The 26,888-nt window shown below is 43.3% G+C and overlaps 1 protein-coding gene across 1 annotated transcript in view; it reads left to right on the forward strand.

Moving 5' to 3' along the window:
• The first annotated feature begins 19,805 nt into the window (after positions 1 to 19,805).
• Positions 19,806 to 26,888, forward strand: part of Bmerb1 (bMERB domain containing 1) — a 99,450-nt gene continuing 92,367 nt past the window's right edge. The window contains exon 1 of the mRNA XM_074059310.1: positions 19,806 to 20,107. Coding sequence (XP_073915411.1) covers positions 20,002 to 20,107 — 106 coding nt within the window. The 5' untranslated portion in view covers positions 19,806 to 20,001. The remainder of the gene's footprint in view (positions 20,108 to 26,888) is intronic.

The following is a 26,888-nucleotide window of genomic DNA, read 5'->3' on the forward strand; positions in this document are numbered from 1 at the left end:
ATCAACTTCCTGAGTGCTGGGATTACAGGCATGTACTACCACACCTGCGAAAGTGCATTTTAACACATTACAATTTGAGAAGCACTGACATATTTTCCATTGGAATACTGCTGTTGATTCCCTGCCTCCAGTCTTACCCGTCTCCAACCCTGCACTCCATCCTCCCCAGTACCATCTAGTGGTCTTTCAGATAGACTGACCAAGCCTCCATCCTACTTAAAAATCTTTTAGTGATTCCCTGTAGCCTTCTGCCGCAATCTCTAAATTCCTTAGATCTGGAAGGATCCACCTGGCCAGTCTCATCTCTTGCTGGCCTTTGAATTGCACCTATATTGTAACTCTGCTGCAGGGTGCTGGGTGGTTGAAGACATGGCTCTTGCTCTCACATGGACTTGGGTGAGATACCCAACACTAGCTATTTGACTTCTTGTTGTTGTTTGGTGGTACTGGGGTTTGCACTCAGGACCTTGCACTTGCTAGAGAGGTGCTCTACCAACCCTTGGTGTGACTTTGGGAATGTCACTAACCTCACTGAGGCTGTATCTTCATCTGTAAAAACACAAACAAAAAAACTGGGAGAGGGAACAGTAACAGAAAACATCTCATAGACTTGGCAAAGAAGAACTCTGAATGTAACATCTATTCTCACTGGATTTCTGAAACTCATGAGATTCATACATTTGTGCCTCTGCACACCCTGTCCCAGCTGCCTGGGCACCTTTTACCCTTCGCCAGATTAACTCCTATTCAACCCTCAAAACCTACCTCAGATGTCACTTCCTTGAGGAAACCTCATTGCCACCCTTCTCTTTTCAGTGCTCATGGGCATATTTGTGCTCCCCCCTCTATCACCACTCTTCACCTATACGCTTGCACACATCTTTGGTTAGTAAAATGGGGAAAACAAATATTAATATAAACAATGCTTGTTTACAGACGGAATCTAGCAAAATACAGCCTCCCCAGGGAAACAAATATCAGAAGTGCTGATCTGGAATCTTTATGTTCCTTCCCATGGGGATTTTCCCAGTGAGTGTTTTGTGGCTTTTGGAGTTTTTTGGAGGCTTTTGTAGTTATCTTGCAAGAAGGTTCTCTGTTCTAAGCAGCCTGGGAAGCAGGGGGTTACACGAAGCTGAACAGTGCTCAGAGCTTCTACGATGCTTGTATTTGTGACCGGTCTCCAGGAGGGTTATGGGGCACGGTGTGACCACCTGCCTCAGCCCACAGCTTCTGCCAGGTACCGAATGGCACGACGGCTGCCTGGATGAGCCCTGGCAGCTATGCAGTCTCTGGCACCAAGCAGGTGCTAACAGTCCTTGTGGTTAAAGTAAATGTCATGTGAAAATTGCCAGGTCTAGGGGAGACAGAGCAGAGTAAAGGTTAAGAAGTTTAGATTCACCTAAGGAATATCAGCGAGATCTGTCGGCCCAAACTCACATTTTCTGACTTGAACGACTGGTTGGACAAAGCTGTGAGAGAAAATGCAAAAGATAGACTTTTTCTTCCCTTTCCTTTCCCTGCTCCTTCTCTTCCCTTTCCCTCATGCATAAGTGGTAAATGTAGATAGGGTACCAGGATTTCTTCACCGGATGGAGCAATATTTTGTAGGATCCAGAAAATCAGCTGCAGGATGCTATTGAATCAATTCCACAGGAAACAACCAGGTAAGAGTAGACAGAAAATTGTAACAGTTGTGGCATGACTATTTCCTTTTCTTTGGTAGTGGTAGGGATTGAACTCAGGACTTTGCATTTGCTATGCAGGCACTCTCCCACTTGCCACTTCTTCAGCCTGTCACAACTAAGCTATACACAAATCAGGGAGCACTTAAAGGACTTTCCTTCTGTTTACTCAGTTCATTCATTCATTCATTCATTCAACAAACATTTGTTATGAGTATTTCATACTCCAGCTCTGTAACTTGAAAGTGAATAGAGGAAACGAGGAGGGCCCCCGGGGCCGCCAGTGGCCAGCGCCCATACGGCTTGGGAAGATGCGGACCAGCTTACTGTCGATTAGTACACTAACACTCCCTGTTTATACCTTTGAAACTCTCTTGTCTGATACCTTGTTCTGCTTTCTCCCTCTTGTCTGTATATTTGTTTTCCCCTTTTCTTTAACTTCTTGCTTTCCATCTCAGCTCACTCTTCCATTCTAAATATTACCATTGTTATTATTACAAGCTAGAAAATACTTAATTGCACACAGTACAGGGACAGTAACAACACCAAGGACAATGACGGGAAGACAGAAAAAACAGGGAAACCAGTTTCCCCACAGCAAAAAATTAGTACAGGAACCAGAGGGGAATGAAGAGAACAGAAACTCAGATCCAGACTCCAACAAAATGAAGATAAACTATGCCAAAGGACCCAATGAAGCCCACAAGAATAATTTAAAAGAAGACATACTACAAGTACTCAATGAGAATTTTATAGAGATAATACTGGATAGGGTCAACCAAAATGTACAGGAGACACTCAAGAAATTCCAAGACAATAAAAATAGAGAATTTGAAAAAGCAAAAGAAGAAATAAAGGAAACCATAGAAGCACTGTATAAACACCAAAGTGAAAGAGAGAACACAATGAATAAACGGATAAATGAACTCAGGACAAAAATAGACAACATTAAAGAAGAAAACTGCCAGGATATGGAAAACCTCAGAAAAAAGAACAAAACAGAACTGCAAAACAAAACGGAAGGCCAATCCAGCAGAATAGAACAAACAGAAGACAGAATCTCAGAACTTGAAGATGAAATGGTAATTAAAGGAAAAACCGAAGAACTATTAATTAAACAACTCAAGACCTGTGAAAAGAAAATGCAAGAACTCACTGACTCCATCAAAAGACCAAACTTGAGAATCATGGGCATCGAAGAAGGAGAAGAGGTGCAAGCGAAGGGAATGCGTAATATATTCAACAAAATAATAACGGAAAATTTCCCAAATCTAGAGAAAGATATTCCCATACAGATGCAAGAGGCCTCCAGGACACCAAACAGACCAGATCAAAATAGAACTACTCCACGACATATCATCATTAAAACAACAAGTTCAGAAACTAAGGAAAGCATATTGAAGGCTGTAAGAGAGAAAAAACAAGTAACATACAAAGGTAAACCCATCAAAATCACAGCAGACTTCTCAACAGAAACATTAAAAGCAAGAAAAGCGTGGGGTGAGATCTTCCGGGCACTGAATGAAAATAACTTCAACCCCAGGATACTCTACCCAGCAAAGCTATCATTCAAAATAGATGGAGCAATAAAAGTCTTCCATGATAAGCAGAAACTAAAACAATATGTGACCACAAAGCCACCATTACAAAAGATTCTGCAAGGGATCCACACAGAAAGTGACACCCAACTTAACCATGAAAAGGCAGGCAGCACCAAACCACAGGATAAGAAAAAGCAAGACAGTAGAGAGTAACATCAAGTTAAGTACACACAATCAAACCTTCAAACAACTAAGACAACTAAATGACAGGAATCACCACATACCTATCAGTACTAACACTTAATGTTAACAGACTTAATTCACCCATCAAAAGACACCATTTGACAAAATGGATTAAAAAAGAAGATCCAACAATTTGTTGCTTACAGGAGACTCATCTCACCGACAGAAATAAGCATATGCTTAGGATGAAAGGCTGGAAGAAGATTTACCAAGCCAATGGCCCCCGAAAACAGGCAGGAGTAGCAATACTTATCTCTGACAAAGTAGATTTCAAACCTACATTGATCAAACGAGATAAAGAAGGACATTCCGTACTAATAAAAGGGGAAATAGACCAAAAGGAAATAATAATCTTCAATCTGTACGCACCCAATGTCAACGCACCCAATTTCATCAAACATACCCTGAAAGACCTAAAAGCATATATAAATGCCAACACAGTGGTTGTGGGAGACTTTAACACCCCATTATCATCAATAGATAGGTCATCCAAACAAAAACTCAATAAAGAAATCCAAGATCTAAAATATGCAATAGATCAAGTAGACCTAGTAGATGTCTACAGAACATTTCATCCAACTTCTACACAATATACATTCTTCTCAGCAGCCCATGGAACCTTCTCCAAAATAGACCATATCCTAGGGCACAAAGCAAGCCTCAACAAATATAAGAAAATAGAAATAATACTGTGCATACTATCTGACCACAATGCAGTAAAAGTAGAACTCAACAACAAAAGTAAAGACAAAAAACATGCAAACAGCTGGAAACTAAATAACTCATTACTTAATGAAGAATGGATCATCGATGCAATAAAAGAGGAAATTAAAAAGTTCCTGGAAGTCAATGAAAATGAAAACACAACCTACCGGAATCTATGGGACACAGCTAAGTCTTGAGAGGAAAGTTTATAGCCATGAGTGCATATATTAAAAAGATTGAAAGATCCCAAATCAATGACCTAATGATACATCTCAAACTCCTAGAAAAACAAGAACAAGCAAATCCCAAAACAAATAGAAGGAGAGAAATAATAAAAATAAGAGCTGAAATCAACGAAATAGAAACCAAAAAAACCATACAAAGAATTAATGAAACAAAAAGTTGGTTCTTTGAAAAAATAAACAAGATCGATAGACCCCTGGCAAACCTGACTAAAATGAGGAGAGAAAAAACCCAAATTAGTAGAATCAGGAATGCAAAAGGGGAGATAACAACAAACACCATGGAAGTCCAGGAAATCATCAGAGACTACTTTGAGAACCTATGTTCAAATAAATTTGAAAATCTAAAAGAAATGGACAGATTTCTAGATACATATGATCATCCAAAACTGAACCATGAGGAAATTAATCACCTGAATAGACCTATAACACAAAATGAAATTGAAGCAGCAATCAAGAGTCTCCCCAAAAAGAAAAGTCCAGGACCTGATGAATTCTCTGCTGAATTCTATCAGACCTTTAAAGAAGAACTGATACCAACCCTCCTTAAACTGTTCCACGAAATAGAAAGGGAAGGAAAACTGCCAAACACATTTTATGAAGCCAGTATTACACTTATCCCAAAACCAGGCAAAGACACCTCCAAAAAGGAGAACTATAGGCCAATCTCCTTAATGAACATTGATGCAAAAATCCTCAACAAAATAATGGCAAACCGAATTCAGCAGCACATCAAAAAGATTATTCACCACGACCAAGTAGGCTTCATCCCAGGGATGCAGGGGTGGTTCAACATACGAAAATCAATAAACGTAATAAACCACATTAACAGAAGCAAAGACAAAAACCACTTGATCATCTCAATAGATGCAGAAAAAGCCTTTGATAAGATCCAACATCATTTCATGATAAAAGCTCTAAGAAAACCAGGAATAGAAGGAAAGTTCCTCAACATTGTAAAAGCTATATATGACAAACCTACAGCCAGCATTATACTTAACGGAGAAAAATTAAAACCATTCCCTCTAAAATCAGGAACCAGACAAGGATGCCCACTATCTCCACTCCTATTCAACATAGTACTGGAATTCCTAGCCAGAGCAATTAGGCAAGAAGAAGGAATAAAAGGAATACAAATAGGCAAAGAAACTGTCAAAATATCCCTATTTGCAGACGACATGATCCTATACCTTAAAGACCCAAAAAACTCTACTCAGAAGCTTCTAGACATCATCAATAGCTATAGCAAGGTAGCAGGATATAAAATCAACATAGAAAAATCATTAGCATTTCTATACATTAACAATGAGCAAACTGAAAAAGAATGTATGAAAACAATTCCATTTACAATAGCCTCAAAAAAAATCAAATACCTAGGTGTAAACCTAACAAAAGATGTGAAAGACCTCTACAAGGAAAACTATACACTTCTGAAGAAAGAGATTGAGGAAGACTATAGAAAGTGGAGAGATCTCCCATGCTCATGGATTGGTAGAATCAACATAGTAAAAATGTCGATACTCCCCAAAGTAATCTACATGTTTAATGCAATTCCCACCAAAATTCCAATGACATTCATTAAAGAGATTGAAAAATCTACTGTTAAATTTATATGGAAACACAAGAGGCCACAAATAGCCAAGGCAATACTCAGTCAAAAGAACAATGCAGGAGGTATCACAATACCTGACTTCAAACTATATTACAAAGCAATAACAATAAAAAGAGCATGGTACTGGCACAAAAACAGACATGAAGACCAGTGGAACAGAATAGAGGACCCGGATATGAAGCCACACAACTATAAGCAACTTATCTTTGACAAAGGAGCTAAAAATATACGATGGAGAAATAGCAGCCTCTTCAACAAAAACTGCTGGGAAAACTGGTTAGCAGTCTGCAAAAAACTGAAACTAGATCCATGTATATCACCCTATACCAAGATTAACTCAAAATGGATCAAGGATCTTAATATCAGACCCCAAACTCTTAAGTTGATACAAGAAAGAGTAGGAAATACTCTGGAGTTAGTAGGTATAGGTAAGAACTTTCTCAACAAAACCCCAGCAGCACAGCAACTAAGAGATAGCATAGATAAATGGGACCTCATAAAACTAAAAAGCTTCTGTTCATCAAAAGAAATGGTCTCTAAACTGAAGAGAACACCCATTGAGTGGGAGAAAATATTTGCCAACTATACATCAGACAAAGGACTGATAACCAGAATATATAGGGAACTTAAAAAATTAAATTCTCCCAAAACTAATGAACCAATAAAGAAATGGGCATGTGAACTAAACAGAACTTTCTCAAAAGAAGAAATTCAAATGGCCAGAAAACACATGAAAAAATGCTCACCTTCTCTAGCAATAAAGGAAATGCAAATTAAAACCACGCTAAGATTCCACCTCACCCCTGTTAGAATAGCCATCATCAGCAACACCACCAACAACAGGTGTTGGCGAGGATGTGGGGAAAAAGGAACCCTCTTACACTGTTGGTGGGAATGTAGACTAGTACAACCACTCTGGAAAAAAATTTGGAGGCTACTTAAAAAGCTAGACATTGATCTACCATTTGATCCAGCAATACCACTCTTGGGGATATACCCAAAAGACTGTTACTCCAGAGGCACCTGCACATCCATGTTTATTGTGGCACTATTCACAATAGCCAAGTTATGGAAACAGCCAAGATGCCCCACCACTGACGAATGGATTAAGAAAATGTGGTATCTATACACAATGGAATTTTATGCAGCCATGAAGAAGAACGAAATGTTATCATTCGCTGGTAAATGGATGGAATTGGAGAACATCATTCTGAGTGAGGTTAGCCTGGCCCAAAAGACCAAAAATCGTATGTTCTCCCTCATATGTGGACATTAGATCAAGGGCAAACACAACAAGGGGATTGGACTATGAGCACATGATAAAAGCGAGAGCACACAAGGGAGGGGTGAGGATAGGTAAGACACCTAAAAAACTAGCTAGCATTTGTTGCCCTTAACGCAGAGAAACTAAAGCAGATACCTTAAAGCAACTGAGGCCAATAGGAAAAGGGGAACAGGTACTAGAGAAAAGGTTAGATCAAAAAGAATTAACCTAGAAGGTAACACCCACGCACAGGAAATCAATGTGAGTCAATGCCCTGTATAGCTATCCTTATCTCAACCAGCAAAAACCCTTGTTCCTTCCTATTATTGCTTATACTCTCTCTACAACAAAATTAGAGATAAGGGCAAAATAGTTTCTGCTGGGTATTGAGGGGGGGGGGAGCGGGAGGGGGCGGAGTGGGTGGTAAGGGAGGGGGTGGGGGCAGGGGGGAGAAATGAACCAAGCCTTGTATGCACATATGAATAATAAAAGAAAAATGAAAAAAAAAAAGAAAGTGAATAGAACACACTTCTATGACGTGGGTACACTCTTGTGAGTGCGTGATTTGCAATTAGTACTCCACACATACCTTGGCACTGGCCTTTCTGAAAGATGGTTAGTAAATATCGAATTTCTTTGAGAATGTACAAATCCTTTGATTCAGCAGTTTCACTTCGAGGAATTCATCATAAGGAAAGAAAGGGTACCTGCCAAGATTTAACTGCTCCTCAAAGTTTTGTTAATCTCAAATTGTTGGAAATAGTCTTTTTATCCCCCAAACCAAGGAGATTTGTATATGTAAATTAGAGAATGTGTAAATTTATGATTACGTAAATTATCTTGCAGGTACCAGGAAAGCAATGGAGGTTTTAAGGCAAGAGAGTGGTATTGTGGGGATGTGTGGGGATGTGTGTGTGTGTAATTTTAGAAGCAGTGTTAAGAATTGTTTCCAGTGGGGGGAGAAATGGTTTCTGGGTTGAGCTAAATCCAGGCAGTGGGGGTGGGGAGAATGGAGATTTCCAAGGCAGGATGGGTAGGGTTGTTGACTGACTGGGGATGTGGGAGGATAAGGCACTGAGGGTAAAGCTGAGGTTTTTCCTTCAGCTGGAACAGGTTTGGGGGAGAGTTTGATGAGTCACATTCTGACCACACTGAGGCTGAGTTTGTAAGGCCCTGGGTACCGCCATAGTGATTTCTTTCCAGAGAGTCCGGAGAGGTGATGTGGCCTGAGGTTAAGAGTCTGGCTTTTGAGGCCAGGAGGCTGAGTCTGTGTCCTGGTTCTGCCACTTATTAGCAAGCTGTTTATTCAACCTGCCTGACCCACAGAGTATAGAGTTAAGAAGGGTACATTTTACACCGGGCACGGTGGTGCATATCTGTAATCCTAGCTACTCAGGAGGCAGAGATCAGGAGGATTATGGTTTGAGGCAACCTTGTTAAAGTAGTTCACAAGACCCTATCTCAAAAATACCCAGCACAAAAAAGGGTTGGCAGAGTGGCTCAAGCAGTAGAGTGCCTGCCTAATAAGCGTGATGCCCTGAGTTCAAATCCCAGTTCCACACCCCCAAAAAAGAAAAGAAAATAGAGGGAGACTCCCCTTGTGGCCCAGGCTTTTTGTCAGACTTCCTCCTACTGTATACTGTCACATAGCCTTGGCTTCCTTTGTGATGACTTCATACCATAGTGCCAGGAGCACCAGCTCCCCATCTTTTTTTTTTTTTGGTGGTACTGTGATTTGAATTCAGGGCCTTGCACTTGCCGGGCAAATGCTCTACCACTTGAACCACACCCTTCACAGTCAGCTCGCCATCCTTTTGACAGATGCAGGGTCTCCAGACCTGAGACTTGAACTCATATTTCCTTGGCTGTGCTCTTTCCTTTGAGAACGAGAGGCCCTATGCTGTCTGAACTCTCTCTGTTTTATCTTTCAAACCCATTTCCATCTTTGATCATGGTGGCCGGATATTTCCAAGAGGTAGGAGAGGGACTGGGGCTGGAGATGGAGAGGGGACACCATTGGCATTGAGACCACAATGAAGATAAACTTACCTCGGAAAGGGCGAGGAGTGAGACCGTTAAAGAGGGTACCACTGGAAAACCTCAGCCGAAGGTGAGGGGTGGAGAAAGAAGGGGCAGGGCTGGAGGGAGACCCGGGAGACCCAGAGAGAGAGAGGAGTCCTGGAAGTCACATGGGGAGACTGTACAGAGGAGAGCCTGGCCCACAGACTCCATTTTAGGGAGAAGGTTAAACAGGATGACGACTTAAAGGAAGGAACTGGATGGATCAGGAATCTTACAGAAACCTCAGTAGACCAGAAGGTCACGACCTGCCCAAGGTCACACAAGTTGTTAGTGGTGGAGCTGGACTACAAGCTGAGTGATCTGGCTGCTGTGTGTCCTGAGCCCAGGTTCTTTATCACTGTGCTTTACCGTGACACATAGATGACCCAACACACACATACACATGTCTTGTTGTTTTGGGACAACGTCTCACTATGTAGCCCAGGCTGGCCTCGAAGTCCCCGTTCTCCTATTTCAGCCTCCCGAGCGCTGAGATTACAGGCGAGCCCCAGCAGGCCTATGAATGCAGTCTACAACCCAGGAGTATTTCATTGTTGCAGGGATGAAACACTAAAACCTAAACTCATCCTTACTCTCAGTTCCATGTCCACCTCTCCCTCAGCCAGGACTCTCCATCTGTATTTATTTCAGACTCCTGAGAAACAAATCCAGATTTGTTTAGTGAAAGCTATGCCCTCCTCAGACATGGATCACAAACTGGCTTCATACACAGAAGAAACCAACAAAAATCCCCAGTCTTGGTGAGAGAAGAGAGCTGTCAGAATAGTAACCAGCCGGTGTGAAGGAGATGTCAGGTCCTGACTCAGAGTCAGCCTTGCACGTGTGTATTACAGTCACCTTGCAGGACCAGAGATGTGGTGTGGGCTCGTGGACAGTGTAGGAGGCATATACCCTGGGCCAGTTTTCCCCCTCTTCCTTCTTTCATCCCTCCTCCCTCCCTCCTTCCTTCCTTCCTTCTTTCCTCCCTCCCTCCTTCCTTCCTTTTCTTTTTGGTGGTACTGGGGTTTGAACTCAGGGACTTGCACTTGCTAAGCACTCAGCCACTTGAGTCATGCCCCAGTCCTTTTTTTTTTTTTTAATTTATTTTTCAGATAGGGTCTCTTGCTTTTGTCTGAGCTAGCCTCAAGTCACTATCTTCCTACCTCTGCCTCCTGAGTAGCTGGGATTACATTCATGCACCACTGCTCCCAGCTAGTTCTTGAGTTTTCTAGCCTACTTTCTGAACCTCCTCTTTCATTGCTTCTTGTGACTCCCTATCTGTAAACTACGAAGATGTCTGCTGACCACCACTACAGGAAATTGTAAATATTAGTACCGATCTCCCTGAAAAGAGTCTATAAAGTTACGATTCTTTTATTACAAGTGTAGTGACTACATAGACTTACAGCCTCTGGAATTTGTGTAAGGATGATCTTGATATCTTGATGAGGATAGCACACTGGCCAACTTTTGAGTTCAAGAACTAATAACAGCTGTGCTATTCGGAACGAATGACATTCTTTCTTCTGTGCCGTGCAGTGTGCTAACGCTTTATCCACATAACCTTATTTTAATCCTCACAGCAGTCCTATAGGGGACGGGTTATTACCAACCCCATTGCACAGGAAAAGAAACTGACCCTAGGGGAGCTTGAGGCGTTGGTGTGGGGTGATGGAACCAGGGCTTTCCCTCGGGCGGCCTGGCTCCAGAGCTGGCTAACCTTTAGAATGAGAAAATCTGAATCTTTCAAAAATTTTTTTGGCAGTACTAGAATTTGAACTCAGGGCTTTTGTGCTTGCTAGACAGGTGCTCTACTACTTGAGCCATGCCTCCAGTCCTTTCTGTTTTGGTTATTTTTGAGATAGGATCTCATCATTTGCCCAGCCTGGACCACAGTCTTCCTGTTTCACAATTCTTGTCTTTGCTGGGATGACAGGTACACCACTATGCTCAGCTTTTTCTTTTTCCATTGGGATGGGGTCTCACAAACTTTTTTGCCTGCACTGGCCTGAAACCACAATCCTCCTGATCTCAGCCTCCCATGTAGCTTGGGATGGCAGGTGCATATCACTGCTCCAGCTATTGGTTGAGATGGGGTCTTGCTAACTTTTTGCCTGGGCTAGCCTTGAACCACGATCCTCTCGATCTCAGCCTCCCAAGTAGTTAGGATTACAGGCATGAGCCACCAGTGGCCAGCTCAGTTCATCCTTTTAAAGGTGGCAACTCAATGGTTTTTAGTATATTCAGAGTCAGACAATCTCAATATATTCAACTTACCCCAAAAAGAAACCTTTAACCCCACGTCACACCCAGGCTACATTCTCTCCCCCACCTCCAGCCACAGGCGGCCACTAATTTCTTTCTTTCTCTATAGACTTGCTACAGATACATTTTCTCTGTAGATATAAATTTTAGACGTTGCACAGAAACAGAATCATACGCTATGTGGTTTGTCATGACCACGAGTAGCATTGCTCACCAAGCACAGTGTTTTCAAATGTGCCAGGCGGTAGCATGTATGGCACTTCATCACTGTGTGCACGCTTGCCTTATTTCATTCAATCATCACAACACTCCTCTGTGGTAAGTAGTGACATTGGAGTTTTATGCTTTTCTTTTTCCTCCTGCGTAGACCAAGCTGGCCTCAAGCTCACTATCCTCCTGCCTCAGCTTCCTGAGTGCTGGGATTACAGGCATGTCTCACTTTGCTAGTATATTTTTTGGGGAGGGAGTCACACTCAGGATTTGAACTCAGGGCCTCACACTTGCTAGCCAGGTGCTCTACCACTTGAGCCCCTCTGCCAGCCTTTTTTTTGGTGTGTGTTGGACATTTATAAGTTAGGGTCATGAGAACTATTTGCTGGCTTTGAGCCACGATCTTCCTGATCTCTGCTTCCTGAGTAGCCAGGATTACAGGCGTGAGCCATGGGTGCCTGGCTGTCTAAAATTTTAACAAGAATGAAATTGAAGCTTAGAGAGATTGTGTGACATGTCACACAGGGTCACACAGCTGGCAGGTGGCAGTGTCAGGGCTTGGATTCAGATCCTCCAGATTTCGAAGCCTATATATATATATATATATATTTAAAACCATGCTATTCTGATAAGCTTGGTGTCACACGTGTTGGAAATGGACAACTTGCTGGCTAATGTATCAAATCACCATGACAAGATTGCATTACTCTCCCTTTCAATCAACCAAAATGACAGTTATAAAACCGTCTCACACTGGCCCCTGCTGCCCTGGCTCTGTGTCATCGTCCCGCCTCCCTCCGGGTCCCTGGCATCCCCAGCAGAGCTGAGGCACAGGGCCAGGGATCATGCAGATGGCTGCTTCAGCCATTATCACCCTTAACTAATGCAAACAGACAGGGTTCTGGCCATGGCTGCAGCTGGGACAGCTTTGGCCTCCAGGCTTACAGAACTGTATCACTCACACAGTTTCAGAAACTGAATCTATCATTTTATTTTGAATTATAAAACAACATCTGCTCAGCAGAGTTGATTGGAAAATTCAACTTTGAAATGACTGCCGATGATAATAGTTTTGTGCATTTATTCCTAGTCATTTTACTTTGTACACATTAAAGGCTGGGCATGGTGGCTCATGCCTATAATCTCAGCTACAAAGGAGGCAGAGTTAGGGGGATCATGGGACAAACGTGGGCAAAAAGAGGAGACCCTATTTGAAAAATAACTAAAGGAAAAAAAAAAAAGGCTGGAGGCATGGTTCGATCAACCAAGCACTTGCCTAGCATGCACAGGCCCTGAGTTCAAAACCCCAGTACTACTTGAAAAATAAAGAAAAATAAACCAAAGCAAGAGCCAGGTATGTGGTTCACGCCTGTAATCCCAGCTATGTGGGAGGCAAAGGTAAGAGAACTGAGGTCCAAGCCCTCTTGGGCAAAGCATGAGACCCTATCTAAAAAAACCCTAGAAACAAAAGGGCTGGGCAGGGTTCAAGTGTTAGAGCACTTCCCTAACAAGCACAAAGGTCTGAGTTCAAACCTTAGTACCGCCCCCAAAAAAATTACTGATTTTTTTCTGATTATAAAAGTAATACATTTTAGCTAGTTAGAACAATGGGGGATACAAACAAAACATTTATATCCTGCTACTCAAAAGTGGCCACTAGCAACATTTTGATGTATGTCATTGGAAAGGATTACTTCCCCCAGAGATGTGTGCAAGTATGTAACCACATAAAGTTAAAATCATGGTATTTGCATTCAATTTGTATTATTGTCATTCCATGATGAGGTCACATTGTACACATGATCTCAGCGGAGACCCACCAGCCATCTTTATTTGGAGGGATAAAAATACCCTTGTCTTTGTAAGTGTCATATGTTTTGGGGAGTAGTTTGGTCTTTTTCATTGCTATGTAGTACTCTACTATATAACATCGATCAACATTTCTCCAAAATAGATACATGGAGAGATGGTCGATAAACACATGCAGTGACACTTATTTTCATCATTAGCCTTTAGGGAAATGCAAATCAAAAGCCACAATGCAGTATCACTTTACACCCATGGGAATAACAAAAATGAAAAGTGTCCGTCAGCATATGGAGATCTCGAGTGTCTCGTACGTGCTGGTGGGAACTGTGAGATGGTTCAGCTGCTGTGGAAAATAGAAATTTGGCAGTTCCTAAAAAAAGTTCCAGATGAACTAGAAATTGTACTCCTAGGTATATACCCCGAATAATTTAAAGCAGGTCCTCAAATAAATACTTGCATACAAATGTTCATAGTAGCACTACTCGCAGAGGCCAAAGCCTTTTGTCTGAATGGATAAACACATTTTGGCCTAACCATACAGTGGAATATTATTCAGTCACGAAAAGGAATGAATATGTTCTACAGTGTTGATGAATCTCAAAAACAGTGTCCAAAGGAAAGCAGCGAGGCACAAAAGGTCACATACTATGATTCAGTTCATCTTAAATCATCCAGAAGAGGTAATCCATGGGGGGAAAAAAGCATTACAGTTGCTGGGAGCTGGAAGGAGGGGGGAATTTGGGGTTGCTACATAATGGGTGTGAAGTTTTGAGAATAAGATGAGAATTTTTTTGACATAAAATAAAGGTGATGGTTACACAACATTGTCAAAATACAATGCCATGGAATCAAGCTACTAAAATAGTTGATTTTCTTTTTCTTTTCTTGGCGGTACTGGAGCTTGAACTCGGGTGCCTCACACTCGCTAGGCGGGTGCTCTTGCATCCCACCACCCTTTTTTTGTGTGTTGGGTATTTTTGAAATAGGGTCTTGTGAACTATTTTCCCGGGCTGGCTTTGAACTGCTATCCTCCTGATCAGGCGTGAGCCCCTGGCGCCTGGTGGTAATGCTTTTTCTGAATAGTATCTCAATTGCTTAGGAAATAAGAACAAGAATTGAAAACAAGATTACGCCAACTGAAAAAGCTTCTGCACAGCAAAGGACACAACCACCGGAATCAAAAGAAAACCTAGAGAGCGGGAGAAATCTTTGCCAGTTATTCATCTGATAAAGGAGTAATATCCAGAATCTATAAAAAGCTCCAAAAATTAAACACCAAAAACCAAATAATCAATTAATAAATGCACAAACAAACTGAACAGTTTTCTAAAGAAAAAGGACAAATGGCTAATAAATGCATGAAGTAATCTTCAGCATCTTTAGCCACAAAGAAAATGCAGATCAAAACATCACTGGGATCCCATCTCACCTCACTCAGAATGGCCACCATCGAGAACACAGTGACAAATGGGGGCGCCGAGGGAGGCGGGGTCCCTTAACCACTGTTGGGGGGAATGGGAATTAGTGCAGCCACTATGGAAGTCAGGATGGGGGCCCCTCAAAAGAGCAAAGATGGACCTGCCATATGATCCTGTGACACCACTCCAGGGCACGTACCCAAAAGAATGAGTCAACATATCATCGAGATACCTGCACACAAGTGTTCATAGCAGCACTATTCACAGAAACCAAAATATGGAATCCGCCTAGGTGCCCATCAACCAGTGAATGGATAAAGAAAACTTGGAATATGGGTACACGATGGAGTATTACGCAGCTATGAAGAAGGATGAAATTGTGTCCTTTGCAAGAAAATGGACTGGAAAGACAGATATCACATGTTCTCCCTCATATGTAGAATCTAGTCTTTAAAAACATGAATGATGGCCAAGAGCTGGTGGCTCACACCAGTAATCCTGGCTACTTGGGAGGTGGAGACTGGGAGGATCACAGTTGGAAACCAGACAGTGTGGGGAGGGACTTCATCTCAACAGGAAAAGCTGGACGTGGTGGCAGTGCCTATCATGCCAGCCTCTGGTAGAGCGCCTGCCTAGCAAGCATGAGGCCTGGAGTTCAAAGCCTAGTACAAGCGTGAAATCCTTATTTTTGCTTTCCATTTGGTTAGGTGAATATTTCCATCCCATTTATGGAGTAGTTTATCGTTTTGGTCCTCATTCGTGTACCTCCTCTGCCATATATCACCTTTCAACAATGTGTGGGTTTATTTCGGGGCTCTCGATGTTTTTCTTGTGTCCTAAGGCTCTACAATATATTTTTTTCTTTTTTGGTGGTACTGGGGTTTGAACTCAGGTCCTCACGATTGCTAGGTGGGCACTCCGCCAGCTCTACACTGTGTTTTGATAGCTGGTAGTTAAGTTCTCCCCACCTTGTTCATTTTCTTCCACAGTCTTGTCTATCTCTGGTGCTTTGTTCTTCCATGGAATTTTAGGATCAGCTTATCAAGGTTTATTTTAAGCTCCTATTCCCTATTGAGATTTCAACTGGAGGGCTGAAAACAACAAGAGAAAAACAGAGACAGAACTGAAGAAAACTTTTCGTCCTTTTGATACTGACTCTTTTTAGCCTTCACATGGCAAATGCATTCCATCGTTTTCGAGGGTTCTTGGGATTTGAACCTGGGCCCTTGGGCATGCTCAGCAAATGCAATCCAAATTCATTAATTGTCCCAAGTGACGTAAATTAGTAATCTCCTCGAGTTTTTTGCTGTTATGTCTGTATTTTAAATTCAATTACTAATGTTATAAAAATATTACTGTTCTTTATTTTGGCAGTCCTGGGGATTGAACTCAAGGCCTCACACTTGCTAGGCAGGCTCTCTACCACTGCAGCCACTCCTTCAGCCCCTTTTTGCCCTGGTTGTTTTGTAGATAGGGCCTTGCCATGTGCTCAAGCTTGCCTGGACTGTGATCTCCTACATTAAGCTTTCCATTATAGCTGAGACGGATGGTACATACACACTCGCCCAGCTTTTTCCCATTAAGATGGGTTCTTGCAAATCTTTCTTTTTCCTTTGGCTGGCCTGGAACTGTGATCCTCCCAATCTCAGCCTCCCATGTAGCTTGGGACGACAGGCATGCACTACTGTGCCCCATCATTGGTTGAGATGGGATCTCTCAAATTAACCAGGATCCTCCCAATAACAGCCTCCTAATTAGCTAGGATTACAGGTGTGAGCCTGTAATCTTTTATGCTTACCTTGTTTTCAAAACCTTTCTCTTGCTTATTTTATTAGCTTATCTGTGGATTTTTTTTTTTTTTTGGCAGTATTGGGGTTTGAACTCAGGATCTCACACTTGCTAGGCAGGTGCTCTTCCACTTGAGCCACATTCCCAGTCCTTTGCTTTTGTTTGTTTTTCAGATAGGACCTCACATTAACTTTGCCTCAAACAGCAATCCTTCTCCCTCTGCCTCCTGAGTAGCTGGGCTCACAGGTGTGCACCACCAAGCCCTGCTCTTGTTCAATTCTTATGCCTCATTTATTTTTCTTATCTAACTAGAAGTGGGGATAATAGACACGCTTGTTTATTCCCTAATTGTAATGAGGATGGCAGTGGAAGTGAAAGCACAAGTGTGATATTTCTTGTATTTCTTTTCTTTGCAGTGCTAGGGATCAAACCCAGAACTGTGCACATGCATGCTAGGCAAGTGCTCTTCCACTGAGCTGCATTCCCAGGCCTTTGCTGCATTATTGTTTTATAATTATTATTATTATTAAGACAGAGTTGCACTACATATCCCGGGCTAACCTGGAAGTCATGATCCTCCTGCCTCAGCCTGCCAGGTGCTGGGATTACAGGTGTGAGTCACTGCACCTGGCCTCCTGCTTCCTGCCTTCCTTTCTTCCTTCCTTTTCTTTCAGTAGTACTGGGGTTTGAACACAGGGCCTCAACTTGCTAGGCAGGCAGTGCTCTACCAATAGATCTACTCCATCTGCCCTCCAGCTTCCTTTGTTAATATTGCTCATGAATAAGAACTCTCATGAGCTTTGAGAGGTTTTCCCTCCTGAGGACTCAGCTTGGGATTTTTTTGGTCTTCTCCATTGCTTGATCGATTGATTCGTGGTTTCCTAGTTTCTTAATTTATGTTCTTGTCCCTATTTCATTTTTCCTGTTTCACTTAAGTTTTAACTGTTCTGTTTTTCTTAAAGCTTTTTGAGTTAAAAATGTAACCCATTTCTTTCTAGTCTTACATCTTTTAATAAACGCACTCCTGTAAGTCAGCTTTCCTGTACTGTAACAAAAATATCTGAGATAATAAATTTATAAAGAGTGAAGGTTTATTTCGGCTCAAATCTCAGCGGTTTCAGTCCATGGTTGGTTGACCCCATTGCTTTTGGGCTTGTGGGGAGACAGTGGATCATGGGAAGGGGCACATTCTGGAGCAAAGCTGCTCATTTTATGGCCGACATTCAAAGAGAGGAAGAGGAAGGGGCTGGAGTCTCCTATACCCTTCAAGGGCATGCCGCCAGTGACCAGAAGACCTCTCACTATGTCTCACCTCTGAAAGTTTCCACCAGCTTCCAATACCACCACTCTGGGGGCCAAGTCTTTAACACAAGGACTTTTGGGGACATTCCAGATCCAAACTATAGCAGTGTTTAAGGCTGCATATTTACATACATCAAAACTCCTATGTTTTGAGCTGGGCACTGGTGGCTCATGCCTGTAATCCAGCTATTTGGGAGGCTGAGATCAGGAAGATCACAGCTCAAAGCCAGCCTGAGCAAATAGTTGTCAAGACCTCATCTCCAAACCCCAGACCCACCAAAAACAAAACAACAAAAAACTTGTCAGTTTTGAAGCCGGCACAACAGCCAGTCTGTGGCTGTAGATCCAGCCACTTAGGAGGTTGAGGCTGGAGGGTGACTTCAGCCTGGACTGTGAAGGCCAGGCTCAGCAACATAGCAAGCCCCCATCTCAAACCAAAACCAAAACCCAAACAAAACAAAAACTTACACATTTTGACATATGATACCCTCATTGTTGTCTAGTCTAAATATTTTATGATTTTTTTCATGCTATTTCCTCTTTCTTCCATGAGCTATTTCAAAGTTCAATATTGGTGATAACTTTTTAAGTGGATAAGTCATTTTCTTAAAGAATTTGGCTGTTTCACACCTCCAAGACAAATGGACTCCAAAAATTGTCCCAGATAGCATCAAAACAGCAACAAACAAGAAGCCAGCAAGCCTGTCCTACAAAGCGTTCCCCCTTCCTGATACAGAACCACATCACTGCAGCCTAGGAAGTAAGAAAAATAAGAAAGAGGCTGGATGTTGATTCAAGTGCTGACCTGGCCATTCAAGAAACGTGGGAATTTGGGCAAATCATCTTTCTGCAGCTCAGTTTCATCTTCTGTAAAACAAGAGTAAGTGGGAATTCACAGAGTAACCAGGGATTGTTTTGTTCCTGGTTGTCGCTCAGTAATAGTACTGATTCTGGTCCATGTAGTGACTTTATTTTGTATTTTTAACATTGCCATTTTTTGTCAGTAAGATTCATCTCCAGGTTTCTGAAAAGTAAAGTCCCATGTTCCAAACAGCTTTGTGGTTCCGGTGTCAAAAATGTTCTCTCTCTCTCTCTCTCTCTCCCTCCCTCTGCTTCTCCTCCCTCCCTTTCCCTCCCTCTCCCTCTCCTCCCTCTCTCCAATGCAAATACATAGGAAATCAACACAGGCACTCACTGTCCCATTTCATATTAAAATTATGCACACGCATGCAAGCAACAGAGATTCCCACAAAAAGCATACAGAACCCACAGATCAAGGTATACACTTAGCTTGTGCATGATATGCCCACAAAGATGGTTCCATCAGGGTGGAGGTGTGGCTCAAGCGGTAGAGCACCTGCTTTGCAAGCACGAAGACCTGAGTTCAAATCCCAGTTCCACCCCTCCTCCGCCCCCCAGAAAAAAAAGATGGATCCTTCAGAGAGCCGGGCTCACCAAACCCACTCAAAACCTACCATCCCGCTGATGGATCACAAGCCACCCATGAAAAGCATAGCCTCTGGCTACAGTTCGGACAGGAGCCTTTCTTACTTCCTTTGGTTGGTTTTATATTAGCTGTGTTTGTTGTTCTTAAGTTTACCACCTGCCCCTTTTTCTCCCTACCCAGCCCCCAAGTCTCCCCTTCCCCTCTCGCCTCATTGCGCATGCGCCCTGCATCCCTCCCCCTCCTGGGTACCAGTCTGCGCTCCCGGGCGCTGGCGGCGGAAGAGATGGAGCAGCAGCATCACGAGTGTCCGGCCCCTTAAATCGCTGCTGACTGGAGCCGCCTCCCTCCCTGCAGCCTGTGGCGGGGATGGAGTAAAAAGGGGGACCCGTCGACCTGCGTGCGGGGATCAGCGATGGAGTTAAAGCAATCTTTGTCCACCCATCTGGAAGCTGAGAAGCCTCTGAGGCGCTATGGGGCGGTGGAGGAGACAGCATGGAAAGCGGAGGGACTCGGGAGAAGTGAGTACTCGGACGGGGGTGGGGGAGCAGTTGGGGACCCGTGCTCTGGAGCCGGTTGTCCCCGGAGCGCGCAGAGCACAGAGAGCGGACCCAGGGACGCGCCCCCGCAGCCCGGCTTTCTGCGCGCGGGGATGCGCGGCGCCGCGCTCTTCCCGCGAACAAAAGGGGGGACCCGCGGGGCTGGGTTTCACCAAGCGGCTCGGGAAATCGCCAGGGAGCTAAGGCTGGAGCCTGGGTTGGACTCGGGAGTCCCACACCTGCCAGCTCGCAGCTGGACCTAGGAAGTGGGGTCTTTCCCGCCGCTGCCGGAGGAGGACCCTTTCTGATCCTTTCTCGACTTGCTTGGGATGCGCTAGGGCGTTGGGAAGCACTGGGGCTCTAGAGCCATAGGGCCAACCTGGAAAGTGCCCCTGACCCCGGAGAGGGGTGGGGGGAGTGTCCGCTGTTCAGGGCACATCTGAAATCCCCTGGATTGGAGGGGAGGGGGGAACGGGTAAGGGGTGGCTAGTCCTATTCACACCCTTCTCCTCCTTTCTCCTTGGTCCTTGGTTTGGGTACAGCCCTAGAAGAGGCTCTGAGACAGGCTGGCTGTGTTTACTGCTTCTCTGCGTGGTGCTTTGGTGCCCACAACATTTCCAGATAAATGATTTTTGGGTTTAATGAATAAGGTACACTAACTGAAAGTCATCCAAGTGTATAGAAGTAGCCTCAAGGGCTCACGGTCACCAGGTGTTCCTGCAAACCCTAGGGGCTTCCTAGTGTCCCCTGCTCTGGCATGGCTTGCCCTCACCCCAGTGCCTGTTGGTGGCAAAGGCCCTCTTGCCTTGTCTGGGACCCTGTAGATTCTTGTGGTGGCACTGGGTGATTGGGCTGAGCACCAATCTCGGTGTTATGTTGGGCTAAAGTATTGTAAATGTGCTGCTTTCCTGTCTTCACCTGGAAGAAAAATGTGTGTGTGTGTGTGTGTGTGTTTCATTCTGCGCTGTAACTATGAATTCAGAAAAATCTTCCTAGAATGGCTCAGCTGTGTTGTGTGTTTGGACTTCAAGTTGAAATCACAATCAAACGTCTTAGCTCCTCACCTGCTATGACAGGTACCGTTGTGCTTTCCTTCTTTCCTTTGCTCTCTGCTTTTTAAAGCTGAGTCCTTCTTACCCTTTCATCATTTCCACATCCTTGGGTTTGGTGCTTTGGCATAACCACAGGGCTGGTTGGTGTCTATTTCTTACAAGCTCAAAATGCTGTCAACAAAAGCTGCTTTTTATGCATAGATTGACACATCGTAACAACTTTAAATGCATCATCTCATTTAATCTCCAAAACAGCCTCCTGTGGTTTTATGACTCTCTTTGCATGGGTGAAGACACCGGATTTGTTGGGTGATATGACTATTAGGTGGCAGAGTCAGGGTTTGCACTCAGGTCTGTTGGACCCAGGCTTTTAGCGTGAAGACTATTGCCTTGATTTTTTTTAGGAACATTTCCATGTCTGTTGAGAGAGTCCCAGGAGCTGGCCAGTGGTTTTATAAGTATGCAGCAGCCCTGTGGGGCTCTGCAGCTCACAGTGCCTTGGAAGAATGTGGGGTCCACCCAGAGTAGAAGTTGTGCAGAGTAGAAAGCTATATGCATTCAGATAAGCTCTGATTTGAATCCTTGCCCTGTCCCTTTGTTGACAATGTGACTTGAGACACATTTCTAAGCTTCACTCTACCCCTGCTTTCTCCCAATAGAGGTAATAATAGGTACCTTCCTCTGGCTTATTGGAAGTTTAAGACAGTGTATGTGGAGCTCGTGGCAAGTAAGCATCCAATATTTTACTCCTACATCTATAGAAGGAACTTGAGTTTTAACCTTTGCAAAGAATTACATAAAGCAACACCCAGGACTGAAACTGCTATGATGGGCAGTTTCCTAATCACTCTCTTACAGCTTTTTAATTCTCCTTACCATTTTATTAGGAAAAATTTTAGCTATACAAGGAAATTACAGCAAGCATCCAATTTATATCATGTTAGCACCTGAGATTTTTATACTTCTGAGTCCCAGGCAGAAACCTGCTAAAAGTCTACAGAAGGGTGTTCTCATCCTTTCTCTCCCCAGCCATCAGATATTCTGAGGTTTGCTTCCTGGGTCAATGCAAGACCAGTGTTTTATTTGTTTTTGTGTGGATCCCCAAATCTATAGCCCCCCTTTCACCTAACCATGTATGAAATTTTCTTAAAGCTCCAATGCACAGTTCCACTTTTGAACTTTGATCTTGGTAAATTTTGACCTCTAGACTCTTCTCTACAACCAGGCATTTTTTGATTAAAGTGGCTTTTTGGGGGGAACACTCAAAATAATGGATTGTAGAAAGAGGGCATGCTCTGTTTGACCTCCACACATACTTAAATGTTTTATGTTAAACATTAAATATGTATAAATTAAAAGGAACTGAAAAGGGGAAAAACATGGCAGAACTGCTTGTTTTAGTTAAGGTTGTATTAAATGCAGTCTTCATTTCAGCTGCAGTTTTTAGGTGGAAGATGCATGATGTTCTAGAGTATAGTACAGAAAAGAATGGCAACTTTGAAATCAGGTGAAATTTTAATCCAATGCCAAGTGCTGTGAGTCACGCCTGTAATCCTAGCTATTTGGGAAGCTGAGATTGAGAGGATGGAGGTTTGAGATTAGCCTGGGCAAATAGTTCATGAGACCCCATCTTCAAAAATAACCAGAATAAAATGGACTAGAGATTAGAGGTGTGGCTCAAGCAGTAGAGTGCCTGCTTTGCAAGTGCAAAGCCCTAAACTCAAATCCCAGTCCCACCAAAAAACAACAACAACAACAACAACAACAAAAATTCTAGCACTGAAACTCTCTGTGTGTCAGCTGCGTCATCTGTAAAGTGGGGACAATAATAGTGTCTGGCACTCGGGGGCTCTTGGAGGATGGAACATAGGTGTGGCCCCTTACTCTGTGAGCATTGATCGGTGCTGAGCGGTTGTCACACTAGAACCTGAGCGGAAGGCACTCAACAGTATTTGCAGAGATTATTCTAAACTCGATGGTCACAGCTTTTCATTGCTGCATTTAGCTGTAAATTCTGGATAATGATGGTGTATATACTGACGTCCACGTAGGGAAAGACTTCTCTTGTTGCCGTTTGATTTCTTGCAGTGTTGGGGATTGAACTCCAGACCTCATGCACTCGAGGCAAAGCTTCTGCACCCTTGAAAACTATCTAGTATTTTCTCATTTGAAAGAAATTCTAGGCAATTGCTCCTATGCACCTTTCACAGAATTTTTTTTTACAGCATTTTCTCACTAGCAGTGAATTTTTTTTTAAAACTCAGTTGGAAAATGTATGGTGACATTTCCGTGTGGTGAGATACATAAAAATATTGCTTTCAGCCAACTGTAATTAATTGAGTGAGGCACAAAGACAAGGTGCCTCTAGAAAAGGCACAGAGCTTTCTAAAAGCACACGTGTGTGTTGCCAGGGTCATTTGTTGGTAGATTTGAATGGGCCCTAAAGGACGATGGAGATTAGGGCAGCACAGGTGGGGGAGAGGGTGGCCCGGGGGGCAGGAAGGCTGAGAGAAGCAGGGCATCGAGGAAGAAATACATGCTCTGGAAGTAGAAGACTGGAATCTTTCCACAAGCTCAGGGGAGATGACTGTTATTTAAAATTCTGAGGATGTATCCTCACTAGCCAGGGAACCATTACACTGGCCAACGTTTCAGTTCAATAAACAGCGCAGGGCCTGAAATAACGGGAATTATTGGCAATCCATATAATAGAAACCGTGGGGGAAGGTTTTGGATTATTTGTATCAGTTTGATTAGATAAGCTAACTTTATTATTTTACTTTGTTTTGCATTCTTTCTTTTTCTTATTATAAAAGCAAGACATGCACTTTGTAAAAAAAATTCAAGTTCATCTAAACTATAAAAATTTAAAGTGAAGTGTGGGGGCCAGAGATGCAGCTCAGTGGCAGAGCACTTGTGAACTCGAGGCTCTGAGTTCAAATCCCAGCATTGCCAAAAGTGAAAAGATGAAGGTCCCCCCCACACACACACACTCACATTAACTCATTCAGTAAGTAGGTGTCCCTGTCCTAGGGGCTGTGGATACAGGACCCAGCCAGGCCAAGTCCCTGCTCAGATGGAGCTTCTGTTTAGGGGAAGTCAGAACCTGAGCTGAGAAGAAAGTATTAGTGCATATCTCAGCAAACAAATACAGCTCAGATCTTAAGTGTTCCGTGAGAATTTCTAGGGAGCCATATTTCCCATCTGATGGTCAGGAAATGCTGCTTTCTCCCAGAGGTGACATTTGCCATTGCTAGGGTCTAGAGTATAAATTCAAAGGCCTTTGGTGTGTTAAAGAAGAGACAGAAGACCAGGTTGGCTGGAACCTAGTAATTTAGGGCAAGAGAGTAGAGATGAATCAGAAAGGAGCCAGACTATGTAGGACCTGTAGGTTGTGGTTAAAAAAAAGTCTGGAGTTCATTATCCAGCAGGAGACACAACTGTAGCCTTTTTATCAAGTGACTAACATGAGTTGGTTTTGTTTTTAAAATGACATGTTAACTACTGGGTAGAAATTAAGACCATAGAGGGACAAGCCATGATCAGTGTAAGGGTCACTTGGTATAGACCTGGTTCCTTCCTAATTAGTTCCATTTGGGTAAGTGGCAGGAATTTCCTTGAGTGTGAAGGGTATGATAGGGCTAGAGGCACTGGATTAAGAATGAGAGGATCTGATAGTTTCAGCTGGACATGGTGGTACACATCTGTAACCTCAGGTACTCGGATTATAATCTAAGGGGAAAAGCCCAAGACCCTATCTTAAAAATAAACTAAATACAAAAGGACTAGGGTGAGGTTCAAGTGGCAGAGCACTTGCCTGGCTAGTATGAGGCCCTGGGTTCAAGCCCCATCAAAAAATAAAATTAGAATTAGGTGTCCTAACTTGGTGTGTCATTTTTTATGAGTTTCCTCCTTAGATGTTAATTGAAGGAAAAAAATCCATGGAACCTATTTTTGTCTCTGATTCATTATTAAACACATTAATAATAATAGCAGTCAGTGAGTTTCAGCTATGAATTTAAGCTCATTCAATTCTTCCATCAGTCCTATGACACGGGCACAATTGCTGTTCCCATTTTTGACTTGGGTATGCTGAGGTTTGGGGGGTTAAGAAGCCTGCTGTAGGTCATACACTTAGTAAGTATAGGCCTGTGTTCCTGTCAGTGTCTGTTGTTCCTGGCACAGCTCAGAGGCTGGAGAGAAGCGAGGCACAGGCCTGTCTCAAGAAGCTTACAGACCTGGGGAGAGGGAGTGCAGCTACGAAGAACACCACAACTCCTAATAGCAGTACCAAGAAGCATGCTAAATCAAATCCAACTGGGACCTCCAGGCCAACAGCTAAGAGGAGTGTCTGCCAAGCAGAGTTTCAAAAGGTGAAGATAGGAGAGCATGCCATCTCAGGTGAGCTGCAGGGAGGAGGAGGTCTAAAGGCCAGAGTCCATGCTCCAGCTTTTTCTTTTGTTTTGTTTCCTGCTTCTTTCCTCTGGGCTTAGTGAAACCTGGGTTTGTTGACTGTTGTGTTGAGTGTCTGGGGCTGTGTGGCTCTCCATGTGAGTCACCTGTTACCTAGATGAGCACATGGGCGGGAAGCCAGCACTGGTAGAGGCTGTCTTTTGATGTAGCCTTCCGGACCACCACTCACAAGCTTCCCCAAGGAGGCTTACCATACAATCCATTCTTTCCTTCATCATTCCTTTGCTCAGCAGGCTTGAGTGCCTACTGTGTGCTAGTTTCTGAGGCACAGAGAGAGAGAGAGAGAGAGAGAGAGAGAGAGAGCGGGCCCAGACCTCTCCCTAAAGGAGTTCTCTGTCTGACTGTGTTCCCTTCCTCACAATGCTGCCTCCTAGCACTGTGACATTGGGCAATTTGCCTAACTTCATTAAACCTCAGTTGCCTCATCTGTAAAATGGGCATAGTCCCCCGAGTGTTAACTAGGGTAATACTGACAAAACATGGCATCCGACATAGACATGTCACTAAATGTCATTTCTACTCACAGTTATTAAGGTTCAGCTCAGTTGAGCTGACAATATGTAGTAAGAAATGCCTGCTGGGCTGGATGGGAGGAGCTAAACTAGCACAGGTTCAAGAAAATCCAAATTGGAAAATGACTATATTGCATGATAGGAATTACTTTGCTCATTTTAAATTCCCAAACATGTAAGTTGTTCTTTCGTCTATTAGTCATTTCATTCATTCATTCATCCATCCATCATCCATCCATTAATCATCCACCCACTCATCCATCCATCCATCCATCCATCCATCCATATTTACTGATGGTTTCTTCTGTACAAGATATTGGGCTAAACTGCAGAGTATAGGAGCCCTTGGCATAAGGTATGGGCAGTCCTTGTCTTCAGGTGACTTAAGGTCTATTGGGACCATATCCTGTTTCCAACTATGTAAAACAAAAGCACCAGAAGGTTGATGCATTCAGTCTTTCTGAAATTCAGGACGCTTTGACCTCTTAGCTTAATGCTGGCAAAAGATTAATTTCATTGTTTTGCTACAGGCATGTTTTTGCTGGCCTGTGAGAAGATGAGTCTTAATAGGGTCAGATCAAGCTTTCTGGACTAAACTGAGTGCAGTTATTTGCTTCGGTCTTCCTGCAGGGGCCCTGACCACAGAGACTTTGAGTGTCCTCTTCATCTGAGTGTTCAATGCCAGTGTCTAACCTATTATTCACGACTTAAGCTTCTCACTCAACC

This window comes from Castor canadensis, chromosome 17 (assembly GCF_047511655.1).
Source record: "Castor canadensis chromosome 17, mCasCan1.hap1v2, whole genome shotgun sequence".
Lineage (NCBI taxonomy): Eukaryota > Metazoa > Chordata > Mammalia > Rodentia > Castoridae > Castor > Castor canadensis.